Consider the following 14,291-nt stretch of genomic DNA (forward strand, 5'->3'; position numbering starts at 1 on the left):
ACGACAACCAACCGTGCCTCAAAAGGAAGCCCCCTCTGCCGCTAAGGCAGCCTCACCCACACCTCCCAGCCCCCACCCCACTCGAGCCACTTTCCCATCCCTCCACCTGCCTCAGCCTCAGTAAGGGGTTCCCCCAAAGCCAACTAGCTGAAGGCTGCCTGTAAACTGAAGATCGTCCAGGCACCGGGACTTCTCAGAAACAAGGTGTTCTCCTGTAAACTGAAGATCGTCCAGGCACCGGGACTTCTCAGAAACAAGGTGTTCTCCTGTGAGTGAATTTCAGTTTCTCTTTCCTTCTCGGCACAGGTCCAGAGAAGGGACTTGTGGGATACCCTGTCTCTGCGGCTCAGGCAGCCTCACCCAGATCCACGTGCTCACCTGGTTCGGGACTGGCCCCACTTACGTATGCCGGTCCCGTCAAGTGGAGATTCCAATTTTCATTTGCCTTTTCGCTTTACATACATCAGCCGGGGTTGCCCAGTGAGCCTGGCTAAAAGCAGAGCCATGCAGCAGGGAAAGCGGTGGGGATCTGGCCATGGCGACAGTGTGGGTCCTGGTGCTGGTGACCGTGGTGCTGGGCTTGGCCGAAGCAGGCCCTGTCCCTACTTCCAAACCCACCACAACCAGGAGGGACTGCCACATGGAGAGGTTCCAATCTCTGTCACCGAGGGAGCTAGGAGCCTTCAAGAAGGCCAAGGATGCCTTAGAGGAGTCGCTTTTGCCCAAGAACTGGAGCTGCAGCTCTCGCCTCTTCCCTAGGACCAGGAACCTGAGGCTGCTGCAGGCCTGGGAGCGCCCCGTGGCCTTGGAGGCTGAGCTAGACTTGACGCTGAAGGTCCTGGGGAACATGGCTGACTCGTCCCTGGGGGTCGTCCTGGACCAGCCCCTCCGCATGCTGCGCCACATCCACTCCGAGCTCCAGGCTTGTGTCCTGGCTCAGCCCACAGCAGGACCCAGACCCCGTGGCCGCCTCCACCACTGGCTGCACCGGCTCCACAAGGCCCCAAATGAGTCCCAGGGCTGCCTCGAGGCCTCCATCACGTTCAACCTCTTCCGCCTCCTCACACAGGACCTGAAATGTGTTGCCAGTGGAGACGTGTGCGTCTGAGAACCTGGACCCACCCTCAGCCCATCTGGGACCCAGACCTTATGTAGGCACCAAGCCTCACCCCTGCCTTAAGTTACTTCCTCTCCATCCCTTATTTATGCAGCCCTGCTCCGTACCCATAAGAAATGTTTATTTTTTTACTTGTGTACAACGTGCAGCAAATAAACAGGAATAAGAAGAAGAAGAAAAAAAGCCACTACTGTGAAGACTGAGAGAAGAGAGGAACGTGTTACACAACAGTGCGGACTGCAATGAGCAAAACACAGCCTCTGGCAAACTTGAAAGGACTAAAAATCCAGCTTAACAAAAACATTTCAAAGGGAAAAAAAGACAAAGTTGGGGTCTCTACACTCTTACAGGGACAGCCTTTAGGGTAAAGATGATGTAAAGATGTATCCACCAATTGCAGCGTGGAGACCTTATTTGAGCCGATAGAGTTTTTAAAATATGGATTTCTATGACAACTGGATTTCAGAACATTGATTGCATACGTATCGCTATTAAACAATTCTAAAAACTTAGACGAGATAACGGTATGTATGGTGTTTTAAAAGTCCTTGTCTTGGGGCGCCCGGCTGGCTCAGCTGGAAGAGCATGGTGATTCTTGACCGCGGTCGTGAGTTCAAGCCCCGCACTGGATGTAGAGATTGCTTAAATAAATCTTTAAAAACATAAAAGATAAATAAAAGTCCTTGTCTTTTAGATACACATACTGAAATTTCACAAATGAAATAGCTAACTGGAATTTGCTTCAAAGAAATTTATGAGGGAAGTGGATGGATGGGTAGAAAGGAAACCAGGTTGGCTGCAACTTGGTAACTGTTACAAATTGTTGAATCTGGGTTCAGTGTACATGACATTTGTAAATAAAAAGGTTTCTTCAGTGAGAAAATGGGGGAGGGGATGTGGTTTAAGCGAGGTAATAGTTCATTCCTCCTTACACAAAAACTCTGGAGGTAGGCAGGGCAGGCTGGGTACGGTGGCGGCTTCCTAAGCATCAGGTACCCGGCCCCTTCCAACTGCTGCCCCACCCTCCCCTTCACCTGGCTTCGGCCTCCGTCTCACATCGCTGCTCCACTCCAGCCAGCACATTGCAGCCAGGAAGGAGGCTCGGGGTGGGAAGGACAAGATCCTTTGACAGACAGGTCTCGGAAGCCACACAAACCACTTCTCCGTCCCAGCGACCAGACGTAGCCACATAACCACGCCTGGCTACGAGAGAGACAGGGAAAGGCAGTCTTTATTCTGGATGGCCATGTGTCTTAAAGAATCAGGGCCAAGGGAGAAAGGGTGAGAGATCAGGGTTCAACTGGGAGCGTCTGCCACAGCCCTCATCCCTCGGAGACTGGTAATCAGGCGTGAGGGGTGCCACGGACAGGCCTCGAGGCTGGCAGCAGAGCCAGGGACAGCTGGTGGGCCTGATGATGTTAACTGTGCTTGTCATTTCCATCCACAGATGAAGCAATCTGCTCCCAAGTCAGCGCTCTGCTTTGGATGCCAAGTGAGGGTCTGGCGTCCTCGGCTCTCCCGGGCCGGGTGCGTGTGTCTCCAGGAAGCCGCCGTGCCCAGCACTGCCATTCCCTATGCTGTAGCTAACAGCAAACCCAACACTTACGTGGGCCTTGGTCTGGCCCGAGGCCTGGATGATTTGTTCGCCAATGCATGAGAATAGAGAAACCTGCTTCCTCTCTCCCCGATAGCTGAGGTACCTTGTAGGGGCCGACCCAGCAGTGGTCACCCTCATGCAGAGACTCTGCAGCTACTGAGAGCCCGGATGTCCTAAACCACAGCTGCTCTTAGACCATGCTCAAGATTTTTGCCATGCGTCCCGCTTTCAGGTCAACCTTCCTTTGAGAAAACACTTCAATTGATTTTTGAAGTCATCTATCATTGCTGTAGATGGAAAGCAGTATGGCCTGCTCCAGGTAGAAGGCAACCGAACACCTCGCTAAGATTCTGCCTGAGGCTCCGTGCCCAACACCTGCTTCCTCTTTGGTCAAGACAAGCTAGCATTAGACGAACTTCCTCCTTAAGGCATCTAAATGGATCAAAAGAATTAAAGATGTAATTAATTTTTGTCATTATGTCCTCCAATGTTATTCAATGCCTGCCAATCACCACCAACAATCATTTCTCCTGGAGTCTGTACTCCCAGTCCTGAGAAGAATGGCTGAACTTTGCACATCTCAGTTTCCCCATCTTTAAGATGGGGATAACACGACCTAGCTTACAGGAGGGCTGACACCGTTACGTGGAATCATGCACGTAAAGTCCCAGCATAACCCAGCTCACAGTGTGAGCTCTCAAATGCAGAATGCCGCTTGTTGTCACGTATCTGTTTTGTGGAGGAGAAAATGTGAGTCCTGTCATTGAAGAATGTGGTTTGAGCAAAACAAAAAAATCCAAGCAACCCAAACTTCAAAAGCAGCAGGGAGGGAGGGACATAAAACCCCAAACACTTGGTTTAATAATGGAAGACACTTTATTATTTTTTAAATCATCTCTCAACATTTCAACTCTTGGTAGAAATCAAATGCAAAACATATGCCTTTTTAAATTAGCATATATTTATCCAGCTCAATCACAGCAACCTCATACAATAAGGTACACACCAAGGACAGGGGCAGAGCATTTTCTCTTCCAGTCTGTGAACACAGTTATCTCCATGATGGCACGTGTGCCGGACTTTCTCTCCCAGGACGAGGTGGGTACTCCTGCTTCTGCCCCCTGGGGGCACAAGTGACCTGGCATCACGGCTGGTGAAGTTCCTGTAGGCTGGAGCAATCTGGGAATGGAAAACTAGCAAACTAGCCCTCTCAGGAGTAAAACAGGCATCGGTACTTCTGAAACGTGGAAAGGAAGAACATCAAAGATGATGACCCCAGAACGGGCTGGTCTTGGTAATAAAGGTGGTGAAATCCAGCTGTATATACACATCGAATATCTACATGTGCTCTACCAGATATGTAAAAAAGAGCCAGAGAAGATTTGGAAAACCTTAAAATCACTCGACTGAGTTGGAAGAACATCAGCAAATTCACAGTGGCCTCAGGATTCAGCCAGATTTAAATTTGTTCAAGCGCTGAATACCTCCTTCCACTACCAGAAAACCCACTGCATGTAAATTCCTATAATATTCTGTACATCACAAACACATATGGCTAAAATATAGTAGTTCACAAGGAAGCGGTTTTATTTTCAAATTCTTGCCCCACTCCTGCTCTGCACCCCAAAAGGAAAATCCAGGGGTCATTCGGAGTTAAAGGGGCCTTCAGGTTTAGAAGCACTGAGGCTTAGCTGAGTATCTCAGGAGACATCCGTTTGATGGGCACAGGCTGACTCGGGCCCACTTTTAGTGCAAAAAAGATCACTGATGTTGCAGAGGAGTCCCAGAAACAGGCAAAGAGCGCTGGGATGGAGGGGCGGGGGGAATCCCATAGGATTTTCCTTCTGAAACAAGACTCAAGACGTTCGGAGTGCGAGGTTCACACACAGCGAGTGGCAAAGACCAGGCTGTCGACCTGCAGAGCGAGGCTCCTGAAGGTCACTAGGTTATTGTGGTTCCGCAGGCGCACGGACCTCCCGGCCCGCGCTAGCCCCTAAGCGTACGCTGGAGGTAGGTGTATAGAGATTTATTGTAGGGAAGACAGTGGCTCTCCACCGACTCCGGGACATCGTCTGCTCCTCCTTTGCCCCCACACTCTCCGCTCCACCCTCAGGCTGTGGTGTGTGTAGGATACAACACGGAAGGGCATGAGACCCTCCCTTGGAAGACTAAAGAACCCGGGCCGTTTGTATAAATAGCTACATAATTCATGTTTGAACCACTTTGAAACACACGGCAAGTTGAATATTTATTTAAAAATAAATCTCAAAAATATCTATTTACAGTACAGTAAGAGGGGCGTGTGCAAACAACAGAAAGGGGGAACAGTCCACCCTGCCATGGAAGGCCCGCACCTGGATGCGCCAGGGCAAAGTGCACGGACACCACGGGCCGAACCGAGCGGTGGTAACAGGATGCCATTCAGGGACGACTGGACTCTGCCCACCCTTGAGACTTACACAGGCAGAAGTCAGCGGGGTAGGGGAGTCCAGGCGGGGGTCCTTGCGTTTGGGAAGGGGGTGGCCAAAGGATGAGCCATGGGAAGAGGCCCAGTGTGGCAGGAGGGCTCATTTCACAAGCCAACAGGCCTCTAGCTCGGCGCTCCAGGTGGGCATTCGGAGGTGACCTGGAGGGCCCTCCCCAGTCCAAGTTGGCTTTGCAGTGGGAGGGGTGGGTGTGACAGGGGTCTCAGAGATAGAAATCCTCTTCGAAAACAAAACGAACAACGGAACGGGGAGTGGAGAGATTAGCAAAAATGAATCTGAACGGAAGTGCCACCCTCCCCCTCGTCCGGCGATAAAGCAGCCGTCAGTTGAAATATGTGGGCCACCAAGTGAACTCCCACATGGTGCAGCCAAGCCCCGATCCCCTGACACCTACATGGTCAAACGCAGGTCTCGGCTTCTGAGATCAGTACACTAACACTTCTTCCCCGGAGGGGACCAGAGAGTCAGTGGTGTAGCCCTTGGAGCAGGGGTGCAGGGTCCAGTCTATCTATACACGAGATGGGAGAGCTGGGTGGACTTGTAGTTCAGCTGGTTGTTGGGCATGAACTTGTGCAGCTCATTCTTTTTGCAGCAGGGGTCGTAATGGTAGGCGCTGACACAGCCGTCGCAGGAGACTTTTGAACACTGGGTGCAGGTGTTGGTGGCACCCGGGCGGTTGCAGAAGCCGCAGCGGGAGGCGGCTGTGGTGGAGGGCTTGGGTTTTGGGTGAAGGTGCGGCAGCCGCTCGAGGCCCTGAGTCTGGCCCGCGTACTTCTCCCGCAGAGAGGACCCGTGGGCCAGGCTGTCATGGGCAGAGGCCTTGCCAGGGAAGGCGCCTGGCTTGGGGGCTGGGGGACAGGAGAGCAGGCTGTCGCAGCGCTGGCAGAGGGAGGCGCTGCAGGACAGCCCGCAGCTCTGGCACTTGGACAGGGAGGACTCTTTGGCGGGGGGTGAACGCTTGTGGTAGAGGGGGTGGGCATCATTTCTGACCAGCCACACGTCCGGCCGCAGGGCGTCCTGCCTCCGGTGCGTAGCCCTAGGCTCCGAGTCTGTGTACAGATCCACGTCATCCTGAGCAGAGAAGTATGTGCCACGCAGCAGGCCAAGGCCGTTGTTGGGGGAGGGGGGTGGCAGGTCATCCGGGCTTCCGTGGGGGGCGCTGGACATGGTCAGGAGCAGGGGGGACGGGCGGATGATCTCATCCTTGAGGTCGTCCCCCAAGTCTGGTGCCACGGGCTCCTTCCGCAGGCTCAACGAGGCCTTCAGGGGTGGCTTCCGGCTCTCCCAGTAGCTGTCATAGGCGTCCACCGACCTCGAGGGCTTGGTCACCCGAGGCTTGTAGTAGTCCTTAGCCGCCCGCTCGCTGGCTGACTTCTGGAGCGCCACGCGGGCCATGGAGGCCGTCAGGTGCTCCCGGCCCTCAGCCCGCCGCCGGAGGGCCTCCGAGCAGCCCCGCACATCCTCCGTGCTGCTCTTGCGCTCGTTCACCACGTCCAGCTCGGAGTAGCCCTTGTCCTTGACTTGGGAGTGGATTTCCATCATCTGCTCACACTCCACCTTGGCCAGAAAGAGCTCAAAGGAGACCATCTTCACCTGGAGGGTCTCCACGAGTTCTTTGAGTTTGTACGCAGTCCCTAACTCAGGCACATAGCCCATGTAATGCAGGATGGCTTGGATGTCCTCTTCCAGTAATGACGACTTGACATAATAAACGAAGGGGCCCGTGTAGGTCTAGGAGAAGGAGACAGAAAAAGAGAGGCGCGATTTGCTCTCCGAGACACACACAGAGCCAGCTTCAGAGCCCGGCGCCCCCGCGGCGGAGAGGGAGCGCGGGGAGGCAGGATCTCAGCAGCTCCTCACTGCAGCAGGCAGAGGCTAGCTCAGCACACGGTGTGCGGGAATGTGCGGGAAACCGCGCAGCGCTCCCGCCTGGAGCGGAGGGCACAAAGCCACCAGCTTCCCATATGGGGATCAGCAGCTCTGCTCCATATGAGGAGGAAACAGGGCAAACGGGGATGGAGAGAAGGGATCAGAGTAGAGGCAGAATGCCCAATGAGCAAGGAGAATATTCCTTTCTGGCATCTCTGAGAAGTTCTGAAGAATAATAGTCTGGCTTTGTGGAAACTCTCCCGAGCCATCACTGCCTTCGGAATGATTCAGAGTTCTCTTTCTCTCTTAAATCCATCCTCCACCCTCCTGTCTGTTACCACTTAGTCCAAACCGGCTCTCAGGGTACCCCAACATCCGTGGCAGCCTCCTAACTATTCTCGCTGCCCCACTAGTCTAGTTCCCATACAACAGCCAGAAGGATGCTTTGCAAGCTTCCCAGCCTACTTAGGGTAAATTCAAGCCCTTTGCCCTGGGCTTCAAGGCCCTGCATCACCAGGGTGCTGCCTACCTTTCCAACCTCACAGCTTCAGGTGGGAGCTGCCAGGGGCAGGGACCCAGTAAAGGATGACACTGATCAGACAGCAAGATAGGGAGCCCCGGGGGTTCCTTCTAGTTGTTACGTCAAAGGAGTGTGGAAGGCAGGAGGGTCTGCGGGCAGAGGAGGCATGGAATTGGCACAAGCCCTCTCCAGTCGGCCTGGGAGGGAAAGAAGGGGGACCAGTGCAGACGGCCTTGCCCTAGACCTTACCTTGATGCTTCTGAATTCCTTCTTCCACGGGTAGAGGAAGAGGTTGACGCCCACCGTTTCCAGCATGCTGAAGGCGCAGTGCAAAGCCCGCAGGCTGGAGGAGCTTAGGGAGCGCAGGGAGCTCTCCACCACCTCATAGAACTGGATCAGCCGGAATCGATAAAAGGGATCCACCTTGTGTAGGCTGAGCAGGGTCGAGGCTGCCACCCGAAGGTACTCATCGTTGCCAGGCTGCTGCTTGCTGGGGGTGGTGTCCACTCTGCCCTCATGGAACTGCACGTACTTCCGAAATAAGTCATCCTTATATTTTGTATCCATTGAACTGGGTTTCCCCATCTGATCCAGGGAAGGGGGGGGGCTACCTTATCTCCTCCATGGTTTCTGGGTCCGAGGCAGGGACATCGCTAAAAGCACTGACACGTTGCCCACCTGCACTAGGGGCATGCTCTGGAAGGGGAAGAACAAGAAGCACGTCATTCCTCGAAATGGTCCACATACCAGCGTGTGGCTGCTGAGACAAAACGAGAGACAGAACTGGCCTGAGCTACACCGGGCCTCACCAGCCCTTGGCCCCTTTCTGCTCATTCATTCACCACATTTACTGAACAGGACTATGTGCAAAGTTGTCGTGGAAACGAGATAAACAGATCCCTGACTTTGCTGAACTCACGAATGAAGAATATGATTAGGAGCACCTAACCTGGTTTTGTGGGGAGGAGTTGTTTTAAAAAGTCCCCCCACCCCCACCCGGGGCAGTGGTGGTTAGACTTGAAGAATGAGGAGTTTGCCAGGCAAAGAGGTGGGCAGAGAATGTAACAGCAGAGGTGTCGCCGAGGAAGGCCCCGAGCTAACACTATCGGTGCTCACCAGGCTCCGGGCACTTATGCACGTGAACGCATTTCATCTTCTTAAACAGCCCTAGGAGATAGGATCCCCATTTTACAGATGTAAAAACTAAGACACAGAAATGTTAAGAAAGTGCACAAAGTTACAGAACCATGAAGAGGCAGAGCTGAGAGCCCAGGCAGCCTGGCTCCAAAGTCCATGCCCTTAACCACCACGCCCTGCTTTTCTGAGGCAGGAAGGAGCTTGGCCTTGGAACAGAAAGAGGGCCAGAGCAGCTGAGGCAGCCAGGGAAAGGGAAGGGAGTGACCAGAGATGAAGCTGCAGGCGCCACCACAACAGGGTCCCGTGCCCCAACGGTACCTTTTACTCAAGGAGGCACGTGAAGCACCCAAAGAGTTCAAAGCTACGAGGGACATGATCATACCACGCCAGCTGCTGACCCCGGGAGAATGTTTTACCTGCCTTTGACAGCCTGCATTCCCCTATTCCTTAAGAGAGGTTTATAGTCCCACTGGGAGAGGACAGAACATTCTGAGCTGCGGTACACCAAATTTATACACTCTTGCTGTCCGCTTGGCCACTGGTTAGTAGGACATGCACAGAGCAAAGCCATGTGGTTGGTGCCACAATGCCGGGAAGAAATCTGGATTCACTGGGGGTACGGTCAGGGCCAGGAGACGCAGCACAGGCATTACCAACAGATCCCAAAGCCAGACTGCCTGGGTGTGAATCTTGGGTCTGCTTCTCTAGGCTACTTGGGTGAATGACTCAGCCTCTGTGCACCTCAGTTTTCTCATCTGAAAATGGGGGCTGATAATAGCACCTACAGTCCAGAACTGGTGGAAGGATTATGTGCCATCAGTATATAAAGCTCTTCACAGAGAACTGGCTCGAAATAAGCCCTTAACACATACGAGCAGCTGCTGCTGCCTTCTGAAGGTGCTATACCCCTGCCACAACGCCACGCATTCTCCAGAAGGTAAGATCAGAGTGGGCAACTACGTCTGCCTAGGAGGCGATGTGCATTTTCAGCCTCACCCCATTCTGACCACAAGCTCCGAGGGCGCAGGGATCCTGACTGAATTCCTCGTTGAGGTAACCTGAGCACAGAGCCAGAGGTGGGGTGTGAGGCAGGTATGTGCTTCACAAGCACCTAAGTGAAGGAGGCTCTCACCGGCTATGGAGACAGCGAGGGACTGAGAAAGAAGCTGCGGGGCGGGACAGCCCTGTGCAGGCCTTTAGCAGATCTGACTTCAGCTCAGGAAGCACCGACGGCCTATAAACCGGGCCGCGATCATGAGGTCAATAAAATCATCCACGTCTCGAGCCACTCGCCGGGCTTCTGCTTTGGGAAGACTCCTGAGGATCTTAGCTATGAGGTGAGGGGTGAGATGTTCGGGAGAAGTGGGGACAGAGAGGCCACCTTCTCCCACCCACCGCCCTGCCAAGGGAGCCTAATGCTTCAGGATCAAATACACTTAAGGAGCACAGGAGGCAAATGTAAGTCCATTAGGATAAAATTCTACCTCCTGACCAAGGTCAAAGGCTTCACATGGTCTCCTCCTACTCCCTTCTCATGGCTGTCTTCCCTTCCCCTCTAAGTCCCACCCACAGGGACCTTTCTGTCTGTTCCTCAAACACACCAAGCTCATTCCTGTCTCAGGACCTTTGCCCATGTTGTTCCTTTTGGGTGTTCTTCCTCTGATCCTTCCCATAGCTGGCTCACTCTCGTGATTCAGGCCTTAGCTCAAATGTCACCCCTCAGAGGCCTCGCTGGCAACCCGAGCATGGTAACTCCCCCCTTCCCAGTCCCTTGTTATCCCATTATCCTGGGATAATCACCATTTGAAATTATTAACTTTATTTATTCATTTACTAATTTCCTCACTTTGTGCCCCCCATTACCCAGTAAGCTCCACAAAGGCAAGGACCACACCTGTTTTGTTCACCATGGTGCCTAACACACAGCCTGGCACATAGTAGGTGTTTGATAAAACAGGCAAAATGAATGATGCATTCATGATGCCACTCCTTCAGTTTCTCCTTGAGCTCTGCCAAGAATCCTGAGATCAGCTGGAGAGAGAAGGAACAGAGGCTCCATGACATGACATGCTGTAAGTAGCCAGGGTTAGTAAACCCAAGATTCCAAACCTGACTTTCTGTGGCACCTGTGTTCCTCCCCATACCCCATGATTCCTAAGTTCAACAAGTATTTATGCAGCACCTATCTCATGCCAGGCCCTAGGGTGGGTGCAGTGGGGGGATATGGGGTGGGTAGGGAGTGGGTAGGGGGCAGCAGCTGGGAAGTCACAATGCTGCCCTCAATTCTAGTTGAAAGAAGTTATTATCAAAGTATGTATTGCAACCTGAGAGAAGACATCATTGTCCTTGCTAATAAAAACCCTTATGTATTTACAGTTTTTTATTCATCTGAGAGAAACTTCCATCCTGCCCTGGTCCCAGGGACTATTTTTTGGTACATCTGAGAAGAATTTAAACAGAGGGGCATCAAGCCTCCTAAATACTGCTGTGATTTTTCTCCAAGGAAGTCAGCTTTGAGCCTATAGAGGCTGATTTTTTTTTTTTTAACAAAGTCAGCCACCCTCAAGCTCAGTGTCTGCTGCTCTGTAATCACACCACAGTCCACACCCTTGTTTGTTGCTGGCACACAATAAACAAGGAAAGGGGATCCAAATAGCCCAACTGGTGCTCCAAGTTCTAAAGTCAAGGATAGGAAACCAATCTATGATGACTCTTGAACCAACACACGTAGGTGAGGAAAAAGGTAAAAGGAAATGAATGCTAAGAGATAATTAAGGAAAGAGAGAAGGGAACGAATAATCACTGAGGTCCTACTACGCACTAAGCACAGGGCCTTCCGCTTTAACTGCATCATCCCATTTAATCCTCACGACAACGCTAGAAGGAAACCAAGGTTCGGCCATGAAACCACCTGCCCAGCGGGAGCTCCTCTGCCCAGTCAGAGCTGGAATTTGAACCTGGGATAGGCCCTGCAGCCTGGGTTTTTTCCCCGTTTATCTCATTCATTTATTGCTACAATCTCCCATTCACCGAGGGATTTGTACATGAGGGCTCTCTGCTAAGGGCTTGATGAAAATCAATGAAACCCACAGGACAGCCCCAAGGTTAAAGAGGAAACTGAGGCTCAATGAGGCCAAATCATCTGTCCTGAGTTACAGGGAAGGAAGAGTGGATCTGAGGTCCGAACCTAGGTCCGATGCCGAAACCTTGACTCAAGCTCTGAACTGCGATGCTTCTAGGCAAAGCTGTCCTGCGGCATCTGCTGGACAGCTCTACTTGAAAGGGCTAGGCTAAGTTAGAACATCCTATGGCAGGGTGAGCAGAGTTGAGTTCTAAAAATTCCTGTAGTAGCAAAATTCACATCTTCCCACACAGAATGGGGCTGGAAGAGCCACAAATCTCTTTATGATGTAAGCTCAGGGGCCAAGGGAAGAGGCTGGCCAGAGACCGGCCAGTGGTGAGGCAGCTGACATCATCCCTCCTGAATACATTTTCTGAGAATACAGGCTGCATTGTAGCTGGTCATAGCTGGTGTCTTTTCTGAGCATAGAGCCAGCAATTTATTCCCAGCACTCTGCAAGAACAACAAAAAAACACGCTCTCTGCAAAAACAGCGTGGTTACAGGAGACTAGACAGCGCAATGACAGAAGCCGTTAATTTCTCCAAGCAACCCAAGGATTGGAACACCATGACGTGCCAGTCTGGTGGGGGAAAAATGGCACTGTGAACATCCCTAACAGCGTCAGGCGGGTGCCCAGAGCCAACAGGCCTGGTCAGCACTTCCTGCACCCACAATCTGGACTCCCTTTGAAAAACAAGTCAATGAAGAGAGATATTATATATACAGTCAGGGAGGTGGTGGCTTTTTAAGGATTATTCTCTTTCTAAAGATTATTTTTTAAGCATCTCAAAGGAAAGCTGTATCTGTTTAAAACCCCACTGAAAGGAACTGAAATGATTTGGGAGTAGCAAAGCATTAGCTTGGCTTTACCTCAGCTGGCCCATTCAAGCAGAAACAGTCCCCAAGCAGCATTTGAAGGCGCCCCTCCCTGCACAGGCAGAAGCTATTTTGGTCCCAGCATTGCCCCAGTCCACAGGTTTACAGATCTCTGGTCTAGCTTCAGCCAGCTCAGAGTTCCCTCAGCCTCCAAACAGCAGCAAGAGGAGAGCAAGCAGTTCAACCCCCTCCACCTCCACACCCGCCACTCCTTTGCACTCATTCCAAATCCGAGGTTCCTGAGACACATCCAAGGCACCTTGCACTGGCTGTGAAACACCACAGGGTCCCCAGACCCCAATCAGATTCCAGAGAAATTCAGAGAGAGGCCTTGCAAACCTCTGAATATAACCTCAGTGGTGCTGAAAACGGGTTTCCTTACTGGCAGCTGCTCTCAGAGGGGCTCTGAAGGAAGCAGTTTCCCCTCCCCGCCGGGGACAGAAGCTGGCGGCTGCTATTCCCAACCTGCTCATTCCTACGGCCTCTGAGGGCCATATCAATTGTGAAAAACATCCCAGTCCCAAACTCTGGCCCTTTCCGGGTTTGTGAATGAATTAACAGCAGCTATCATTTACTGGACGCCTGCTGTATGCCAGAGACAGCGCTTCACAAGCATCATCTCATTTCATCCCCACCACGGCCCTAGCAGGCACGTTCACTCCCATTTAACTAATTGGGCAAATGAGGCTCAGAAGATGAAATGACTTGTCCAAGGTCACACAGTGAGTACAAACCCAGGTCTGCTGCCAGAGACTGGGCTGGGGACCACTGCGCGGTAACTGCCTCACGGTGGAGTCGGGGTGGCCTCCTGCTTGGTTAGTCGCCGAAGGCGGGGTGTTCCTCCTGAGCTGCCCGGAGCCACCCCTGGCCGGTCCCAGGAGTCTGCAAGGCAGCCCTCGGGGGAGTGGGGATCCTGAGGACGAGCTGCGCCCTCGGGATGCCGAAAAGGCGTGGCCGCCCGTCGCCCCCGCCGGCTGCGAGGGGACCCCACTCCCGGGTCGGCCAAGCCCCGCTGAGTCGGGCGCCCCCTCTGCCCTGGGAAGCACCGGACGCCGTTTCCGCCCGCGGCCGCCCCGCACTCACCCCGGCACTGCCTCCGAGGACGCCCCGGCCGAGAGAATCCAGAAGGAGCCCCGGCCGCTCCCCGAGCCGTGCCCGACTGGGCTCTCGTCGCTTCGGCCGGCTGCAGGGCACCGAAGCCAGTAACCCGGGACAAGCGGCGACCCGGAAACACTTGGCTAGGAAGTGACGTCCTTCGGAGGCGGGTCCAAAGAGAGGCCGGGCCGCGGCTGCGCGTTGGGCCGGGGAGAGGCGGATGGTGGTGGGCGGTGGAGGAAGAAGCGGGAGGCCGAAGAATGAGCGGAGGAGTCGCGGAATCCGGCTCTGGGACATGGCGGGCCGCCGCCGCAACTGGGGCTAGACCCGGAAACAAACGGACCGGACGTGACGCACGCCAGCCCCAGGATGGTGGCTGGCCGGGTTGTCATGGCAACCGGTCTGGAGCCGGGCGGCGGAGGCTGGGACTGTGAGTGCAGACTGAGTGATCCCCGGCCTCCGCCTCCCGGAC

General features: G+C 53.4%; 2 protein-coding genes across 4 annotated transcripts; one reads left to right on the forward strand and one right to left on the reverse strand.

Annotated features, from left to right (window-relative positions):
• The first annotated feature begins 535 nt into the window (after window positions 1-535).
• On the forward strand, window positions 536-1,108 carry LOC114225543 (interferon lambda-1-like). Its single transcript, XM_028125265.1, has one exon. The coding sequence runs from the start codon at window positions 536-538 to the stop codon at window positions 1,106-1,108; it is 573 nt and encodes a 190-aa protein (XP_027981066.1).
• Window positions 1,109-3,590: 2,482 nt separating this feature from the next.
• Window positions 3,591-13,963, reverse strand: SPATA2 (spermatogenesis associated 2). Of its 3 annotated transcripts, none has more exons than XM_028125230.1 (3): window positions 13,808-13,963; window positions 7,839-8,285; window positions 3,591-6,931 (listed from the first exon to the last, which is right to left on the reverse strand). In XM_028125230.1, exons 2-3 carry the CDS (start codon window positions 8,172-8,174, stop codon window positions 5,705-5,707), a joined length of 1,563 nt encoding a protein of 520 aa, XP_027981031.1. In that variant the 5' UTR covers window positions 8,175-8,285; window positions 13,808-13,963; the 3' UTR covers window positions 3,591-5,704. The 3 variants fall into 3 exon arrangements, with proteins under 3 accessions (XP_027981031.1, XP_027981032.1, XP_027981033.1); XM_028125231.1 differs by having other exon boundaries at window positions 7,839-8,346; XM_028125232.1 differs by having other exon boundaries at window positions 7,839-8,349.
• Window positions 13,964-14,291: the final 328 nt, after the last annotated feature.

The sequence above is a fragment of the Eumetopias jubatus genome, unplaced genomic scaffold, assembly GCF_037043125.1.
Source record: "Eumetopias jubatus isolate StellerSeaLion01/CBP00866 unplaced genomic scaffold, mEumJub1_p1.0 scaffold_9, whole genome shotgun sequence".
Taxonomy (NCBI): Eukaryota; Metazoa; Chordata; class Mammalia; order Carnivora; family Otariidae; genus Eumetopias; species Eumetopias jubatus.